The 20,076-nt window shown below is 41.9% G+C and overlaps 1 protein-coding gene across 1 annotated transcript; it reads left to right on the top strand.

Annotated features, from left to right (window-relative positions):
- Positions 1 to 407: 407 nt before the first annotated feature.
- Positions 408 to 11,882, top strand: IL22RA2 (interleukin 22 receptor subunit alpha 2). Its single transcript, XM_085055670.1, has 6 exons — positions 408 to 6,368; positions 7,353 to 7,503; positions 8,304 to 8,482; positions 9,737 to 9,906; positions 10,313 to 10,491; positions 11,622 to 11,882. The coding sequence occupies exons 1-5, from the start codon at positions 6,305 to 6,307 to the stop codon at positions 10,466 to 10,468; spliced, it is 720 nt and encodes a 239-aa protein (XP_084911796.1). The 5' UTR covers positions 408 to 6,304; the 3' UTR covers positions 10,469 to 10,491; positions 11,622 to 11,882.
- Positions 11,883 to 20,076: the final 8,194 nt, after the last annotated feature.

The following is a 20,076-nucleotide window of genomic DNA, read 5'->3' as shown; positions in this document are numbered from 1 at the left end:
TGTGTGGCACATTCACAATTCTTGTGTCCTACTGACCATCTTCATCATCTGCAGTAATTTCTCCTCTGCCCTTTGACGCCTTTAAAGCAGCCTGCACTAACTTAAGTCCAGTTCTATTGCTTGAGCCTGGAAACCACTTCCTTATGTTCTGTTTAAAAATGATGGACAGGGATTAAATGGTCAAACTCTTTGAATGGATTAATTGCTACAGAGCGAGGAATGCTGGCCTTCCTTGAAACTGTTGCTGTTCATTAGAAATAAAAATTATCACAGAAGTCTTATTTGTGTGATGTTTTAATTTCTGCTGTCTGTGTCTTAAGACACAGCTTTAAAGAGGAAAAGTATTACAAGCAGAGCAAACGAGCAGGCAGACCAGGTGTTACTGCCAGCCAGCTTGCTATGTGTTCTGCAAAATAAATCCTGTAGTTGTTAAGTACTTGCAGTGTGCGCAGTACAGCAGTAGGAATGTCGCCTCTGATCCGGCTTTTTTTCTGTGCTGACATCACTTAAATAACACAGACTCAACAACTTACACCTCTTCAAAAATACTCTTTCACAGAGAGTAAATACAATCCTTTCAGATTGAAAATAGAGAGTGAAAAACCCAAAAATAAATACACTTTGTTTTCTTTCTGGGTAGGGCTACTTTCTGTTTTGTGGTATATTTTGCAAGTTAATAGCAGCTCAGTTAATTGCAGGAAAGGTGGAGGGCATGTGCAGTTCCATTCCAGAAGATGGGAACTGTACTGTGTTGTGTGCTTTCTGCTACCAGGTTTGGTAGAGTTGAGGCCTATGATAGCCTGCTGCAAGTGTGATTCAGTGGGAGATCAATTGCAACAAGTAAGGAAGGGTTGCAAAAGCTTGCCTGAATGGCTAGAGGGCAGTGGTAGCAAGGAGGTAGAGAGCATCTTTGCCATTTCTCAGTCCCTTCCATGTGGCTTTGTCCCACGTATCACTCTGGTCTTATATCAGCTTTTGGTGCAGTACTAATTTGTATTCACTCCCCCAACTCAGCACAGAATTTGCAATAAAATACTGTGGATTTGGATGGTGAATTACAAAGAATTAATTAACCAATTGCTTCAGGGTGTGCAGCAAAACTAGCAATTTCGAAGTTCACCAAACTTCATTTCCTTTAAGACAAAAAATACTGAACACAGTTTTTTGTCTTAAAGATTCAGAGGGTGATCTTAATGGTTAAATGATCATGTGGCAGTAGACTCGAAACTAACACCTCTGAGAAGTGTGAAAACCAGTTATGTTGTGTGGAGGGTTCTGTCCTGAAAAGCAGCACACCGATTCCTGAATGCTCAGAGAATATCCACACAAGTTCTGTGACACTGCATTTATTAAGAAAAAAAAATAGATTTGTAAAACTACAGTGTATATACAAATTCAGTAGGTATTTGGAGATGATGGTAAAGATTGCTGTAAGAATGGACTTCCTGGTCTAGAGTTTGCACTCTGGCTGGTGGAGAGATGATACTGAGACTTCAAAAGACAACCACAGAACTGAGCCACAGGAGAAAGTGAGATGCTTGCAAACTTCTGTTTGCAGAAGGAATGAGTGAAAGGCAGTTTCATCATATTTTTTTCCCCCCTTCATTTTCTTTTTTCCCTTGGCCAGGGAAACCCCTGGAGCTTGCCTCTTTCCAGCTTTTATTGCTGAAGTAGCTACCAGAAGTGTTTGCTCCTCCTGCAGCCCAATTTTTGATGACAGCTGTGGAGGCAGGCATCCCAGTTCTGTCCGTTTTCTCCTGAATGCAGGCCTGCCAGCCTTTTGCCCTCCTTGTGCTGTGTGCTGAGTCAGCCCAGCACACTCTGTGGTCTGTACCAGGCTTTGGTGTTCAGGCACAGAGACTTCCAATCACTGCCTACTAAAAACTCAGTGTGTGGGTCATATCCTACCCACATTACCAATCTTTCAGGTGTTGCCCAGCTGCCTGTGGTGGCAGTGTGTCAGAGAGCATTGACACTACCCGTCTTTGAGCCTTTCTTTACTTTAGTAGGTGGACCCAGAAAGCATGAGCAGTGTTTGTGTTGTACCTCTCCACTCTTTTCTGTGGTTTCTGTTGGCTGAATTAGCACTTGGCACCTTTACTATGCCATGAAGATTATCTAAGCAAAACCAACAAATTATGGAATATTAATTCTACGTGTCTCCAAGCTGGTAGCTTTTATGTCTGCAGATGATTTGGTTAGGGATCCACAACCCAAAAAAGTGAGTCTTAATGGGCTTAAACAAACTACAGCACTCCTTACTGGTAGCAAAAAAATATATTCCTGTGGCTTTGCAAATGAGAAAAACTGACAGTTTTAAGGGAACTTGTCATTTAAATAAGAGGCTTGTAGCTGTTTTGGGGTTTGGTATTAATTTCAGTTCCTAATGAATGTTAGTGGTGGGTTATAACTTCCCAGTTAATTCAGTGTGCTGCACATTCTTAAATAAATACTGCATGTGCAAATAATGACTTGCTACTTTTGAGCCTTCAGCAGATCTTAATCTTTAATATGGTCAAATGTCTTACTATCTAGATGTAGCTACAGCACTGGGAATTTCTAACTGTAATCTTTAAAATGTTGATCCAAGCTCTTTAACAGTGAGAGGTGAACAGTTTGTACCTGTGGGCAGGAAGCAGGGAAGGCACACATTGTGCAGTGAAAGTCTGCGTCGCTTCCTCAGAAACTTCTCTGTAAGAACTCATGTGATGCAACGTCTCTTCCCTACAGAGCAGGGGAAAAAAATCAAAAAAGTCCCTCCTGCCTGACTGGGGGGGTTTTCTTTGCTTTCATTTTAATTTTTGTGTGTAGTGTAGTGATTCATTTTCCTAGTGCCCACTGAGCTGGTAGTCCTGCTGCACGTGACACACCAGAAGAAGCTGAGGGATTTGGATCCCTTCAGCCAGGAGACGTGGCACTCAGGAGAGATGTAATTGCCAACTATAGCCAAGTGTAACATTTGTGGAAATGGCAGACATTTCTCTGAAGCTCCCAGTAAAACCACAAAGACCAGCTGAGATAAATTGCAGCAGAGGAATCCCACTAGGCTGTGCAGGAGGAAACTCACATTAAAAGTGGTTAACTGTGGGATAAAATTGCCACTAGCTCTGTGCCCTGAGTATTAGGCTGGACTGGATGACCTCCAGAGCCCCCTCCCAAGACAAGTTTTCCTGTGAGTCCACATTGGCTGTTCAGAAAAGACTGAAAACTATGGTTCCAATTACAAATAGCCTTTAGGTCTAGAATAACATGAAACACTCACTTTTTAAATTTTTGTGTGAAATGCTGCACATGAGAGAGAACTGCCTGGCCTCTGCCAGTTACTAGAAGTATTCTCTATGTGCTTTGGGAGTTTCTCCCCTTTTTTCATCCTTCCACATCCTCATCCAGGCATGTAATCAAAACCCACCCTCACATCCACTGCAAATATCGAGACTCACATCTGAAAAGCCAAAGGTCATGCGACAGTAGCAGTTTCAAGGTTACATTTTCTCCTCTTACGTATGGGAAACAACTCATTCAAGGGAAAAAGAAAAAAGAGTAACAACAAGGTGGTCCTTTCAAATGGCATGAGTTTTGCTTTCAGAAAAAATGTACTTTACTTTTACCTCTGTGTAGCAATAGTCCATCCTCAAGAGAAAGAGAGCTGTTTACCCAGCATTCAGATAGGTTTGTATTTCAGCAGTGGAAAAAATTCTCACACCCATGGTTTTCTATGTTTGTTCACAAAAATTTTAGTTATCCTGTTTCACAGTGGTTTGGATCATCAAGATGCTTCATATAAGCTGGGATGAGTTAGAAGCAGAACTACATATGCAGATTCTGCTGGGCAAAGTAATACATTTTAACTTCCCATTTCTTCATAAAGTACCGTTCAGAGTACCCTTAATATTGTTTATAAAAGTTCTTGTATTTTAAATAGCACTGCAGTGTGCATCATCCTGTGTTCCTCAATAGTTCACATTTTGAAATGCACCATATATGTATTCTGTGAGACTCCAGACATATATGTATGTCCATGTCTGCTTGTGTGTATGTGTGTGAGTGTGTGTGCAGCTGGCCCTTCTTTGACTGTAGTGATTTTAATCCCACAAAGCACTAGAGCAGTGTGACTGAGGCTGATGAGTGGTAGAAGTGCTAATAACCTGCTATTAAAACAGTGATTGTTCCAATGACAACAAAAATTTCATGAGGAGTCACCTGTTAGTGCAGGGTGCTGAGCTCAGCTGCAGATAAAACGCTATCAGAGTGCAGCACACAGGGAACCCTGAGTTTTGCCATGTGACAGGCATTTCTTGTCCTGTTTCACCACATCACAGAGCAACATTTTCCCAGCAAAACCCACTGGCGCCAGCAGGCTGGCCCTCAGCTCTGCCTTCCTAGGAGGAACCACCATCGAAAAGAACTCCAACAAAAGTCCACACTCCAGCTCCTGGCAACGGGCTGCTACCCAGGGTATGGGAAGGTGTGTACAACTCAAGTAAATAAATACATGACCTGTGACTAAACTTTGATGACCTTTCCATTTGTAAAAGGTCCCTATTCCCGCACTTGAGCTCATATAACATGATGAAATACTAAATGAATTTGGTGTGGGGAACTACTTAAAGGTCACTGGATTTTGAAAACATGTTTGGGAAATGGATAGATAAAGAATTTACAGGCAGAGATAGACTTTCTGACTTCTGCCTTCATTTTGGTAGGGTTTTTTCTTCATTTTTTTCTCATTTTTTAAATTCCCGTAATTGGTTTGACTAATTAATTATTCAAAGCTACACAGTTAGCATTTTATTATGTATGCTGCAGGTTTGGTGCTAGTATAATGAGGTATAGGTGATCAGCTGAACAGAGAGCCTGTGCCGATCTATCTCACCAAGGTCTGTTTCTTGATCAGATGTTGTTCACTTTGTACAATATAACTAGGGGCCTTTAAATAAAAGCAGACCTTCATTTGAACCAGAACTTGCACTTTTTTAGCTGACAAGTCTTGTGCTTCCACTTTTTCCAATGGAAAGAGGATTTCAGAACAATTTTTTTGTTTGCATGCAGGTAGTCTTCACTACTTCATTATTCCTTTGGTGGGAGCTGTTACACAGGGCTGCGCTGTCTTACAAAATTAACGTTTTTCTCCTCTTGCTTATCATCATGAGTTTGCAGAAAGGGCATGTATCCTGACTTTGGTTAGTTGCACTAGTGCATGAGCAGCAAAGTACCAGTGGGTGTCAGCATCGGGGAGCTTTTGGGGAGGGAAGAGTGAGGGGCAAGGCTAGGCAGTAGCCCCACATTTGCCACCAGCAACTGACTTGCCTGAGCTTTCCATACATCCCAGGAGCACAAAACTCATCTCCCACCAGGCAGGTGTGCATGTGGCATTAAAGCATTTGCAAGCAGAGAGTTAGATTGTTTTTACCGGAGAGCCTTGGCACCCCCAGCCCTGGGGCCAAGCTTGTAGGGATGCACGTATTGGGAAGGCAGGATCCAGAGGATAACACTGACAAAATACCAATATTTGTGCAGGCAGTGTTGCAACAGACCTGCACCAGTTGGGGCTTATGATTCTAGGCAGCCTGAAAGTCCAACCCAGGGTGGCCCTTTGGCCCGATGGGCTGGGCTTATCTTCCCAATCCCTGTTTGGAGACTGGCAGTCCTGCAACTTCCCTGGCCTCCCAGCATCTCCTAGCTGCCAGCGTGGGGTGAACATGCTGCCCAACAGCCAGCAGCGATTTCACAGCCCCTCATTCCTCCAGTGATACCCCTCTGGATGATGTCCTGCCACGAGCACACCTGCAAACTCCATCTCTTGCCTTTGACCCAGAGGCAGTCCATCAAACCAGAGAACATCCCATGGGTAGGTCTTTTATATGGTTGCAGAAAAATTTCTTGTGTTCTTCAGCTCTGAGCAACTAGTGAGCTGAAAACAAACAAACAAACAAATATATAAATAAATATTAAAACTCTAAGCTTGGGAAGCAAGCAAGCTTCTGTGACAAATTTATGGATAAAGCAATACTGCAGCCATCACTTGGGAATTAGTGTCTTAAAAAAAGGACCTTTTTCATAATGGCTTGGTTCATAATTAGTTCCAAACTTCAGCATGACCACAACTGCCAAGAAAGAACAATTGCTCATGTTTAATTCAGAGCAACTCATATGTTTTCCAGTTAAATTAAACCAAAGCCAAACTGGGGAATTTGGAAACCACTGAAAGTAAGGGGAACTCTGGAGTGCTTAACAATTACTTCCTCATAAGACATGCCCAAGAGGAAGAGAGGTGCTTTTCAGTCATGGAGCTGCTCTCCTAAGCATGAAGAGGATCATGCTTTCCTTCCTCTGCTTACTGATGCACCTGCTTCAGGATGAGACAACTTGTAAGTAAGGGCTTTTTGCTCTTTTCCTCTGTGGGGAGGGGGAGGGTAGGGTGTGGTAGGACAGGGCTTATTATTGAATTTCTGGATAAGTCAAGAAATCTCTGGATCTTTTGTTGGGTTTCAAAACCCAGTCACTCTCAAATTAATTTGTTATTTTATCTTTCAAGGTTCTGAAGTGAATGTGTTGCCCATTAAATTTATTCATGGCTGTATTACCAGTTTCAGTTCAGCCAGTACAAGTCTTATCTGATTCTGTGCTATGCCAGGGTAAAAGTTGCTGTCATCTGGGTCTCAAAACTCACAAAAAATATTACGACTTAGATGCTTCAGAGAGGTTGTTAACTGAATCTCTTATAAGTAATATTGCAGTTTAAAAACAGATGATCTTGAAAACTGCCAGATAGCTTTTCCAGTGGTGCAGACAGGAAAAGCAGTGAATTTCAGGTTAGTGTTTATTGTGCAGGAGCTGGTAAACCTGACTGTGGCAACAGTTAAAAGAGCTATAATCTCTTCAGGTTAAAGCTGAGATGTGGAGTAACGAGGGAAAGAGCACTTGAGTTTTAACTATTGATGGGGGTGCTCACTGCAGACTCTGCAAACAGATCCGAAGGGTTTGTTTCCTGGGATGTGCGTGAGGCATCTTTCACAGCAGCAAACCCACTAAGGAAAATGATAACAAAACAACAAAAAAAACCACCCAAAATAATAAACAAACAAACCCAAAACAACACAAAAACCTCCAAACATTCAGACCACATAAAAGTGCTCCCTTCATAGTTCTAAATGTAACTGCTGTACTAAATATTCTTCTGTAACTGCTTGATCTTACGGCTTGGAAAGTTTTGAACATGAGATCCAGGAGAATTTATTTCCCTGTGGTCTGCTAGTCATGAAACCAAATGATCTGTAGCAATATCCTCTGGTTTCAATACAGAGGAGAGTCTGTGACCAGCTCGTTATGTTAACATTCCTTATTATTTGCAGCGCTTTTAGTTTTGGAAAACCAAGACCTGCAAGATTCAATTAAGCCTCAGAAGGTAGAGTTTCACTCGTTAAACTTCAACACCACTTTGCACTGGCAGCCTGGGTGGGCCAGAGAGGCGAGAGATGCACTCTACTTTGTGCAGCATAAAGTGTAAGTACCGGGGCCTCCCACTGTGCTGGGGCTGATCCCTGCTGGGCACATCCAAAGGATTTCTCAGGTGACAGGATATTGTCATTCCTGGAGAGCAGCCACGTCCTGCTTGTCTGCCAGCTCTCAGTCGTTTCTGCACTTATTAGTCCCATAAGATACAGTCGAGCAGCAAGAGGCGGGCAAGGAATAAGCACCTCCAGCAATATGCTCTGCACCCTCATTGCACCATGGAGTTGAATTAATATGTAGCTTGCAGGGGATCTCTGAAGACCACAGGCTCCAGCCACCTGCCTGAAGCAGGTCTAGATAGTTCAGGTTCTTCTGTAATAGGACAGTTAAGGTATTTCAGTGGCCTACCTTACCCATGACAGTGCCTTGCAAGGCAAGCTTGAGGCAACACTAGGGGCTCGTCCTCAGGGTCTTCTCCCATCCTGGACACACTGGTGAGTGCCTGAAATCATTATTGGCCTTGAGAAATTATCTGGTGAAATCCAGCATTCTGCCCATCATTGAACCCACTGGCTAAGCTGAACCTTGCTTGCCTCTCCCGTGGCTCAGGTAAGAGATGGTTTCCTACAGGGCTGGTTACCCATGCCTCTGCTTTAGATTTCTTTCAGAAAAGGAACCTGTAATTCCCAAATTCTTGTGAAATCAACCCTCCCTCTCATCAAATTGAAAGTAGTTAATTTCCAAGGCAGAATGCTTGTCAGTGCCACCAGAGCAAAACAAATGTCTAAGAAACTGCACGGACACAGTCGGGGATTCCCTAAGCTTACATCATTCCTCCTCTTTCTCCATAGGTATGGGCAGAGCACGTGGCAAAACAAAGATGAGTGCTGGGGGATTTCAAGCCACATCTGTGACCTAACACAAGAGACCTCAGCCATCCAGGAGCCTTACTATGGCAGAGTAAGAGCCATGCTGGCTGGTGTCTATTCCGACTGGAGCCTCAGCTGCAGATTCACTCCCTGGAGGGAAAGTAAGTGCAAACATATGTGACCCCCAGGAATGAATCTGATCTTCTGTGGCATGGAATGCATCATTTCTGCACACAATTTGCAAACATCAGTAATCCTTTTCTAGCTGGAAAGCTGTACCTATAGAAGTGAGTCAATAGCTCCCAGGTGAAGTGTTATGCCAAAGTAATTCTCCCCACACTTGAAAGCCAAGAGAATATGGCTAAATAGCCATTTACCAGTTATTAGGAGATCAAAAGATCCTGTTAAATCAACATCTTCCTCTGGGCATGGAACTACACATATTATTTTCAGGCATTTTTGGAGCTGTTGGAAGGACAGGACTCAAGACCATAAAAAAGAAAGCATTCTTTGCTTGGTGGGAAAACAGAAAACAGAGCTGGGTGCAGTGGGGACACTATTCTCCTCATATTTATGTGTTTTCCTGACTGCAAGAAAGGACATAGAAAGGAAAGTGCAAAGCTTTTAGTTAGTACTGTCATTGCAGTGCCACAGGATGTTAGAAATGCAGGACTGCCCAAACACTGAGCAGTAGCAGTGTACCTACCAGTAAGTTTGCCATGAATTAACCAGTTTTCCTTCACTGGTCAATGCAAAATTGAACTGTCAATGTGGGTCACTTTACAGCCCTGGAGTGCAAACCACCCTGAGCCTCCTGCGCAGGTGAAATCAGAAGTTATGACATAAAGCAGTTGCTTGCAGTAAAACCATCTTTCCCTGTGCTGCCTCCTCCTCCTGGAGAGATGCATGAGGCAGCTGCTGTCCTGTGTCCCCACATTTCTAGGGCTGCACACGGGTGTATGCAGGCACTAGCTTGAACCTTTGCCTGTGTTTAACCAAGCAGATTGCAAGATATTTGAAAGTGATGATGGAAACTGCATCCTTGGCATAGCTGAAATGGTTAAAATGGATGTTTTGTGCTGTCCAAGCACACAGACAAATATGAGGGATAAAGCAAATCAGAGTGATTTTGGCATTTTGCTTGACCAATCAGCACTTATCAACATGCAACTCTAAGGGATTTCAAAAAGTTTGGCTCAAAGATAGATTTGCAAACACAGGAAATTTCACCTCCAAAATAACAATAACCAAGCAATAACCACCAAGAAGTAAGAACTTATGAAGTGCCACTAAGAGTAAATACAGCAAAATATATTGCTGGTAATATTAGCATTTGCTGAATGGATTCAAATTGCATTCTATGAAATATTATTCATACACTATAATTGTGTTTATAGCTTTGTTTTTTTCCATAGCTGTGATAGGACCTCCAATAGTAACTGTGGTTCAGAGCAACAAATCCATAACAGTAAAGCTCCAAGCTCCAAGTTCCCCTTATAAAAGGAAGAGAGGCAGCAAAATACCTATGACAACTTATTATGATCTGCTGTACCAAGTCTTCGTAATTAACAACTTGCTAGATGAGGTAAGTGTATCTTCAGATATGAACCCTTTACCTTTGAAAAGCCAGCAAAGTATAGGCCCACCATACTTGTTTTATTGTTGAAACAGTCTTCTGGGATTGTGAGAGCAGCAATGACTGTGCAAGTGTTTGAAAGCAAAGTAGGCTTATTTTTCAGGAATTGAATTTTATTGAATCGAGTTGTAATTCCTCCCTGTATTATTTTCCATCAACTTAATACTTTGCAATCTATGACCTAGATTAAAAAACTGGGACAGGAGAGGAATTTATCCATGAAATAGAGAAAATATTAGTGCTGCTCAGTTTGTGTAAGTCCATGTGCTCTTCTGCATCCTCTGTTCTTTACTCACAGACAGGTTTGCTAGGGAAATGTGCTTGACTGACTTTTTTTTCTCCACTCTATGTGAAGCAACACAGAGCCCTGGTGTATGAAGGAAAAGACAAGGTTATTAAAATACAAGATTTGAGGCCTGGAGTCAGCTACTGCATTGTGGCTAAAACATATATGCCAACGCTGGACCGCAGCAGTGCCTACAGCAGCAGGCAATGCACTGTGCTGCAGTGACAAGGCTGGCACCTCTGAGACAGGTAAGTCCTTGGCTGAAACTGGAGATGATTCTGGAAGTCAAGGTCTATCCCCTCACCAAAGGCTGATACTCTCCAAAACAAGAGAAAAAAGTGTGGATAGAAACTGCAATCCCACCTAAAAATTTTAGCCGGAATTCTTACATAATCTCAGTTGCACACCAGGTAAGAATGATAAGACCAAGATTAGAGGAATGGGATAGATAATTACTTGCATGCTGGCACTGTCTTCAAAAATATCTGCTGCTTACCTTCCTTTAAACAGTTATACATAGTATAGTTAAATAGTTATACATAGTATAACTATAGTATAATAGTTATACATATGTATACATCATATACATATACATATGATATTGCTTTCATAACTTTTTTTTTGTAGAGTCGTAACTAATTAGGAAGATGAGTGACCTCCAACTTTATTACCATGCAATTCTCCTGCAAGCTCTGCCAACCTGTTCTGCTCAGGAATTGATCTGATGGATTAATTAAAATGAGCCAGTCCCCTTTTCATGGCCACTCTTCTGTGTAATGTGTTTAAAAATAAATCAGTTATCAAATTTCATGAGTTCCCATGGGCCAAAATGCAAGAATTATCTCCACTAGCTGGTCTGAAAAATCTGGTTTTTTACTTGCCTCTATCACTAGACTATTATCACATATCATATTCCCAGCCAGAAGATCTACTAGCAATCCTGCCTTGCAGGTGCAAAGGCACCAAGTCTACAAAGACCTAACCCAAAGCTGGTTTCATTGGAATTGGCCTTAGCAAGCTCATATTTGGGGTAACAGATGAAAACTGGAAAAGTGTCAGAGTTTATGGCTTTGTTCTCAGTTTTGTCCCCTAAAACCATAAAAGTTTTCCTTTCTTCTGCTTCATAATATGATGCATAATGTTGGTCTCTCTTGAGCCTTGGTCAGTGTGTTTAGGTTAAGGAGGGAGCCAGTTTCTGTGAAACTTTCCTACACATCTGTTTGCTTTCCCAGTATTGTAAAGAGCTGGAAACTCAGGTTAGAGCTGGACTTTCAAACAACCTGCAGAGGGACAGGACAGATGCAGGCAAAAGTCAGTTTGATTTAATACCACCTATCTTAAATGCACACTCCAGCAGCAATTCTCTTCCTCTTCCCAGTTACAGGGATAACAGCAGAAGATGTCTTCCATCACAGGTCCAGCTGTAGATCAACATCTGTTGTCTATGTTTGGAATACATACCTGGATACTTTTTAAGCTAACCTTTGGCTGCATTAAATGATTTGATTCATCACAATTATTTTATGCTACCTGAAGGTCAAGGATTCTTTGTATGTCCTGTATTACAATTTATGATGGAATATATTTTCATTTTCAAAGGAAACAGTCTTGTCATGTAAGAATAAAACCATGAACAAAAGCCTCTGTGGAAATATCCTTAAGATTGCTTTTAGGGGTTTTGTATTTTAAGTCTTGGAATTAAAATACAATCTATAAAATAGAAGTTTCAGATATTTTACATTTTCTACAATGATTACAACAGAAAATGAAAGAAGTGTCCTTTCTTTAAAATAAGAAATGTATGATACAGGATTATTTCTATGCTCACAGTGTCTTTATAGTACCTCAACATAATTCTGACAGTGAAACCAGTATGGGATTAGCCAGGAATGCAGGTAAACTAAAACAGGAAAGATCCTCTCTTCCATTCAGTGAAAGACAGTTAAAGGGAAGAGACCCCCAGCAAGCTTGCTGATGAAACAAAACTGTGGGGAGTGGCTGATAAACCAGAAGGCTGTTCTGTCATTCAGTGGAACCTTCGTAGGCTGGAAAATTGGGTGGAGGGAAATTTAATGAGGTTCAACAAGGGCAAGTGTGGGGTTCTGCAGTTGGGGAGGAACAACCCCAAGTAGCAGCACAGGCTGGGGGCTGAGCAACCCAGAGAGCAGGTCTGCAGAAAAGGACCTGGGAGTCTTGGTGGATGACCAGTTGACCATGAGCTGGCCGTGCCCTTGTGGCCAGGAAGGTCAATGGTATCCTGGGCTGCATCAGGAAGAGTGTGGCCAGCAAGTCAAGTGAGGTGGTCCCGACCCTCTACTCAGCCCTAGTGAGGCCACATCTGGAGTGCTGTGTCCACTTCTGGGCTCCTCAGTACAAGAAAAAACAAGATGTGACTGGAGAGGGTCCAGTGGGGAGCCACAAAGATGATGAGGGGCCTGGAGCATCTCTGTTACCAGGAACATCTGAGGGAGCTGAGCCTGTTAGTCTAGAGAAGAGAAGACAGAGGGATCTCATTAATGATTATAAATAGCTCAAAGACGGGTGTTGAGGGGATGGTGCCAGACTCTTTCAGCGCTGCCCAGCGACAGGATGAGGAGCAATGGCCATAGACTAAAACACAAGGAGCTTCACCTCAACACGAGAGAAAGCTTCCTTACACTGAGGGTGGCAGAGCACTGGAAGAAGCTGCCCAGGGAGGTCGTGGAGTTTCCCTATCTGGAGACATTCAAACCCCACCTGGATGAGCTCCTGTGTCACCTGCCTCAGCAGGGGGTTGGACTGGATGATCTCCAGAGGTCCCTTCCAACCCTAACAACTGTGATTCTGTGACTTCTATTTCAGCCATTTCACATTAAATGGTGACTCAAAGCTGACAATCACCTTTGATTTCTAATGATTTTAGTCCTACTAGTCTTCATCTTACAAGGGAAAAAAATCCAGCAAGGTCTGGATAGTGACTCACCAAGCCACACCAAGAGGGAGAGGTGAAATCACTTTTCCAGATCTGCTAAGTCTGTAAGTAATGAGGATCTTAGTACTTCACTATGTTCTGTTACTGCAGAGTAAATGAGAGGAGGTGGGAGTGGCCCAGACACAAAAGGGCAAAGCAAGCCCTTGCAAAAATGGAGCTCTCAGCCACTTTAGCAGACGATAGCTACTATCACTACCCACTTTTCCCTTAATTCACAGATACAAAGGAGGATCAGTTCAGTTTAAGTAACAGACCTTGAGTTCTCTTAAGCCATATCCAAAGCACATGGTCTGTCACTAACACCTCCCCTGGAGGCATCACAGCTGACAGCTGCATCAGGATGCTGGCAGTAGGCATTGGGGAAGAGGCTGTGTTTAAGGAAGTGAATGCTGGTCACTCTTGCCTTTACCAAAATGAAAGAGGTCATTACACAATAAATGTTTCCACCACCTGATTCCGATACATTCTATATTTTAACAACTAGTTTTGCAAACATCCAGCCATTACAGATATCTAGTGCCTAAAACCAGGTTTCTTTCACCACATTTCCCTTTTTTTCCTTTCCCAATTCTTCCAGTTGTTTTGCCCACCCATATCCCACAACTTCTTTATTTAGGTAAGATTTTTTTGAGAAGCAAGTCTTTTTAAATCTCTATGCAACACCTAATGCCAAGACAAGTGTGAGATCCAGCACAGCCCTGCTGCACCTCTTGCACTGGTGAGAAAAACCGACCAGGCAAACTGTTAAGAAATAGTCTGTCTTGTATTTCAGCAGTGGTGGCTTCATCCACTTGTGGGTTATCACAGCCTGAAAACAGTATGTGCAGTAATTCAAGTTCTTTCTCAAATTCACTTCTTTCCTTAGGGCAGCTCATGTTGCCATTGTTACACAAAGATAGAACTTCATCAGAGAACAGGTTCTGACAATTTCAGATGCTGTACCTGTGTCAGACGCAGAGAATAAAACTGTTATAGGAAACACAAAAAAAAAAAAAAGAAGAAGAGGAAGAGCCATAGGAGTACCTGAAGTATTCTGACCTAGCTAGAAATATAGCAGCTGCCATTCTATGTATCTATGAAGACATTTGAAATCTGAAAGGTTTTCAATTTGATAAAATTATGAAAAATGTGCAGCTTGCATGCTGGGAAAAACACTAAACAATCTGAAGAAGTCTTGCACAGTCTTGTGCTAAGTTGTGTGCTAACCAGATTTCACTTCCTCAGCAACAATACAGGCTTACAGAAAGCAGTGCAAGAGTTGCAGGAACCCACTTCCATTCTGACAGTACCATGATTTATTATTGCCAACCCCATGATGTTCTGCAAAAGCAAATTTTCCCTCTCTATTTGAAATGCAAATTTTCTTTGAACACTGTTCTGACATGTGATTTTACTGGGGAAAGGTTTGATAGAATGACTGGTGCTGTATTTTTTCTCCCCAGAGGCTGAGGGATGTGCACTCACAGCTTCTAGATAGCCTTGGTAATGCTGTAGCTTTTAAAAACAACTTATTGTGCCTTAGACTGCATGCTGCACTGCTATTTACAACTCCACGACAGTGGAATGGAGAAAAAAACTCTTTTAACTACAGCTGGGACTTTCCTGCAGGCAAGTCAATTTGGAAATACCTGGACAAGTGAGTTCTAGCCCTCCTTTCTCCTCATAGGCACAAGCAAACCATCTGCTGTGGGTCCACATCTCCAGAACTGCCTGGGCTGGCACACAGTTCTGCACACCATTCAGTTCAGAATGCTTCCACATTGCTGGCTTGGCTCCTACTGGCAAAAAGTTTGCAAGACCCAGCTGAAAACTCCCTTCTCTTGTTTCTTGAGTCACTTACACAGCAGGCATTTTCTAACCAAGTGCCAAGTGCCAGCTTCTGTTTCAGGAAAGAGAGAAATGCTGACTTACGGGGCTTTGGTACTGGGTGGGAAAGACCAAGCAATGTAATAGAAGCAGGGCTTTTGTGACCTATTCTGTGAACTCCCGCCTGCCTCATCACCAAGAAATGTCTGCAGTCATGGGCACAGCCTGTCACAACAGCCTCATCTGGCCAAGCCTCTCTGCACACCTGAGGGTTCTGCCAATGAGAAATAGATATAATTTCTTTCAGAGTTTGCAGTTGTAGGTTTTGTTGTGAAGTGGAGCCCATCCCACAAGAGCCTACCCTTCTTTCTTTCATGACTCTGTTTGAACTTATCTCCCAGATAGAATAAGAGCTTATCTCCTACTGTAAATAGATTTAACTTGGTATTCCACTGGCACTCAGAAGAGCAATAGTCATCTACCAGAAATTCAAGAACAGGCCTCCAGAAAAGCTGATAGAGCAACAGCAATGAACCAGATGCTCCAGCCTTATAAATTAGGAGAAGATTATGCATAGCCAGCTGTACCATATAAATGCCCAGTTTTATAGGATGCCGTGGTCCTTGGTGTTTATCATATGGTGCAGCATCTGGCCAGTCCTGTTCATACGTCCCATATATCTGCTTTAATCAGGTGTGGACTTGGGGTTTATATACTTGCATGGCTTGATCTCAGCTATGAACCACTTTGTGGCTCAGGGTGGGGTTCTGTTGTGAAATGACATTGGCTTTTGCCACAGATCTGTTAGACATTATCAAGTATTCCAGGCTGCAGACAATTTATTATAAATAGGCGGGGTTTTCTACAGATTTCAATGTTTGCTACAAAGATCAAAGATCTTAGCAAAAAAAAAAAAAAAGGAGAAACCTCAAACTCCTAAGTATTAGTTTGCCACAAAGGACACAAGACACAAAACTAGGGAAGGGAAAGAAAAAAGAAATGACACTGCTGTTGATGATCACAAAAATTAGTTTCCTTTGCAACTTGTTTTCAGATTCTGTAAAAGGTTTCCAAGGGAGAAAAAAAAAACCTTTTAAATATAACTCCCCAAATTATGAAGTCTCTGGCTGTTTCATTGTCCTTTACAAAGGAGTCATTACTACCAGTGTTTTGGCTTGAGATGGGGAAAAATGGGAAGCTTGAGCCCAAATGCTTACAAGGAAAGTTCAAAAAGGGAATACCTGAAAAAGCTCCATCATCCGAGGTAAATACTGAAGACAGTTCTACATTTTTTATCATCATGCTCTTTTCTAAGGCAGTGGGGCCCTGATGCTGAGTTGCCTAAATACCCTTAATAATGACAAAATGCACCCCAGGAGTACCACATTGAGGATTAGACTCTTCAGAAATGTCCTTACTTTTAAACACAGGAAACAGGATGACAATGAAGAGCCATTGTGATAATTGCTATACCCACAAAAGAGCAACAGGGAAATTGTTATCAAATTAATCTCTCTTAGGCAATGTCTAATACTTTTTTCTTCTTTTTTGGGTGTGAGAAATCACAAATCATACCGGTTTCCAAGAAACAGCCATAAGCTCTTGTTTTTCATTTTTTAACAACAGAGGAGTATTTTTTTAATGTTCCTTGTTATGTGACACTAGGTTTGTTTAATAGCTGACAAGCACATTATTTTTATAGGGCTAAGGTCTTATTTCTAGGCTAACTTTGCAACATAAATTCTTATATTTGAAAGAATAAAGCTCCTAAAAGATATCAGCAAAAAGACTAACAGTAGTGTTGTCTTTGTTAAATCAAACACTTCCAGAGGGTCTGTGAAGTCACTAATCAAGCCCTGAGTGGACTGAGAATCAGAGACCAAAACCTGGGGAAGAAACTGCAGGAAAAGACTGAAAAGGAAAGAAGACAAAGTGCACACAGAGTGGCTGGGAAGAAGAGAATACACAGCATTAGAGCAGAAATGTATATTTCAACAAGCATACAAAATAGGAGCAAAGTGATTCGACCAACCACACAGACATTAAGCAGTTTCTGCCTTGGAAAAGGAGCTGCATATTTCTATGGAGCAGAACTATTTCATATGTGTCCATAGCCAAGGAGAAGATATAAGGACACAACCTAGACGTGTTCCGATCAGAGAGACCATTTCAGCGATTTCAGCAGCAACCTCAGAGGGAGAAGAGCCTACAGAGAAGATTTCTAAAGCCAGAGAGATAAATTCCTATGCAGTTGGCAGATATCCTCACATCCTGGGGGTGCCAGCTGAAGTCATGTACTCAACAATCTATGCTTGGGTGACTGAAGCTCTACCCCAGTTACTCAAATAGTACTACACTGCATTATAATGGGATATTTACCATGTATAAGCTGGACCCTGAAGTCATGTGTATATGATTCGTAGGGTTATATTAACAAATCTGAAGAGAAAACCTGGTTTGGGGATGGAACACAGAAGAGATAATGTTGATGCACTGAAGCTGCAGGGTGCCTTGGGCACAGTAGCCTTTCTAGTGCCAAGGGCCTTCTCCTTGCCTCTGGATGATTACTTTTATATTTGAATGATCACTTTTAAATTTGAATGATCTTGTGGAAAATGGAGCAGGATGAGCGAAACTCTGAAAAGTGAATGTGAAGAGACTGCAGAAATTGGCTGAGATCCTAGTTTGGTACTTCTTTTCATCAGAATCATTCTGAATACTTTCTTCAAGCTGATTCTCTCACTCACTCAAATATTGCTCTACTCTCGTAAATACCAAGAAATTTTATGTTAAAAGTAGAGAAAATAACTAAATAAATAAAATCCTCTCAGCTGCACAAGATGTATCATTATTCTATCCCTGAGCACACAAGAACATTATTTCTAATCAATTTGCTCCTTACTGGTGTTTTCCACAAAAAAATAGATTTCCAGCAATAACAGGAGACACAATGGCATAAAATGTAATGTACTTTGAGTGCTTAAGTTTTGAAACACAGGAGGTTGAGATCAAGCACAAGCCATGGGAAGAGCTAAGCAGAACATCCCCAGGACTAGGAAATCCAACTGGGATACACAGTGAGATCAGTTATTCTGTATGTTCCAGTCATGTGCCTCCTTGCTCTACAAGCTGTACTGTGACCTCAAAAGAGAACCAGAGCCATAAACAAGCAAGAGCTACTGCAGCTGAGCGATCATTTTAGTGTGTACAAACACAGTATCTGTGATGCATTGGAAAGAAGCTGGCCAAAATGGCTTGGGCAGGGAAAAGGCATGTTCCCTAATTTTTACACCTGCTGCATATTAAAGACAGCTGAAAGCACCAACTCAGATTACCACCAGTCACCCAAAGGAACATTATGTTGTTCATATTTTTACCATGACTTGCCATGATTACAAAAAAAGCCATTCTGTTACTTCCAGATGAATAGGAAGAGTAATATTTCAGAGTGAGGCCACCAACAAGACCAAACAGAAGAGCCATGCATTGGTGACACCAACACCTGGTGAAACCAACACCCAATGACCTGTGGCAAGAAACATGACCTCTCAAGGTCCAAGGATAGCCAGTCATGTTATGGGATAAGGTGGGGAAATAAAAACAAAGAGGGGAAGGCAAACTGAATAGGATAGAATCTTCAGCTGATTTTCCATAAGCCTCTGCACTGCATGTGGATAGTATCAAGGAAAATGCTCCTGAAGAAATATTGCTAATAGAAAACTGGAATTTTGATGAGAGGAAAAAATACCACTTATTAAAATATCTTTCATAACACTTTATTTTTTGAGTGAAAAAACAAAGTAAGATTCTTTTCTCTGTGGAAAAAACCCCTGTGTCCTTAATTTTCCAGGCTGTGAGATTTTCAATGACACGTCTCAATTTCCTGGAATTGGACAGGAATGGAAATCGTCCTTGACAGCTCTGATCAATCTTTATCTAACACATTCAGTCAGAGCTCATACTGCTATCAGTGACCTTTGGGAACGCTTTTAGTGAGGTGCAATTTCTCTGAAAGCAATATAATTCAATATATACTATTGAATAATAATTCAGTGATCCTGCCTGGAATGCAGCATACACCCGTAATCTGAGGCAGGAGCTAAAAAGAGGACATTGCTCTGCACAGTCATCAGTCTTACTTCATGAGTTGAGGTTGTTGCAGTCACCCTCAGCTTCTTGTAAATGAAAGCTCTGTGATTTCACCAAAGAAACTAACAGATCAGCATCACATTGACAGGAGAACAAAGAGTCTCCCCTGACTTGGGTCAAGCCTCTTCCCTGCTGCAGGGGCTCTGCTCCTGTTCACTTCATGCAAGTTTCACGAGTTACACTTCACAACACCTTGTTTCCTTGCTTTGCTGGCTAGAAAAGAAAGAACAACACCCAAGAAACTTCTGCTATGTAATCATGAGGGTCCAAATGGGTTACAAAGGTTTACATGCAGCAAACTGAGTATTAACTCCCACTCTGCACGTCATTTTAGCTGGTGAATAGTGCGTAACAGGGTGTACCTCCATGAACAGTCAAGATCAAAAACATCTGTTTAATGTTTACAATCCAAATACCAGTGCTAGTTTTACTAATGAATTTCAAGACTTGAGCAAGCTGAAGACTGAAATGTCACAACCAGCAGGCCAAAAGAAAAGACTATTAAGACATTACACCCACGTTATGCAGTTGGCAATCTGCAAGCAGGCACAACAGAACAGAGGAACTAGCTGTTTATATTATCGAGCATACTGTATTAATGTAATATTTTTTTGAAAGAAGCAAGTTGTGAGGCACTCATCTAAACCTTTGCACATTATGTCCCCTCCAGCCTTAAAGCACTTCTGTTTGCTGGAGAACAATATGAACAAGCTCAGCAAGAGAAAGACAGCCAATCCAGCAGGTTCAAGTCCTAGGGCATCCTTGGAATACTTCTCCAGAGCTATTTACAGTTTCTTAGTGACAAAGCAGAAGACAAGAGGGAGAGGTTCATTCTTCCCTCTTGGCCATTTTGCATTTGCTGCCATGACTCAGGAGGCTGCATATTTAATTCTCACAAGCAATTCAC

The sequence above is a fragment of the Lichenostomus cassidix genome, chromosome 3 (genome assembly GCF_008360975.1).
Source record: "Lichenostomus cassidix isolate B80296 chromosome 3, HeHo_3.0, whole genome shotgun sequence".
NCBI classification, from domain to species: domain Eukaryota; kingdom Metazoa; phylum Chordata; class Aves; order Passeriformes; family Meliphagidae; genus Lichenostomus; species Lichenostomus cassidix.
This window is presented reverse-complemented; position numbering and strand designations above follow the sequence as displayed.

What these genes read in the sequence shown, in the direction of transcription:
- IL22RA2 (XM_085055670.1), top strand. Translation starts at nt 6,305, where the DNA reads ATGAAGAGGATCATGCTTTCCTTCCTCTGCTTACTGATGCACCTGCTT. An exon ending in GCTTCAGGATGAGACAACTT is followed by an intron (nt 6,369 to 7,352) that starts GTAAGTAAGGGC and finishes TATTATTTGCAG; the next exon opens with CGCTTTTAGTTTTGGAAAAC. An exon ending in TACTTTGTGCAGCATAAAGT is followed by an intron (nt 7,504 to 8,303) that starts GTAAGTACCGGG and finishes CTTTCTCCATAG; the next exon opens with GTATGGGCAGAGCACGTGGC.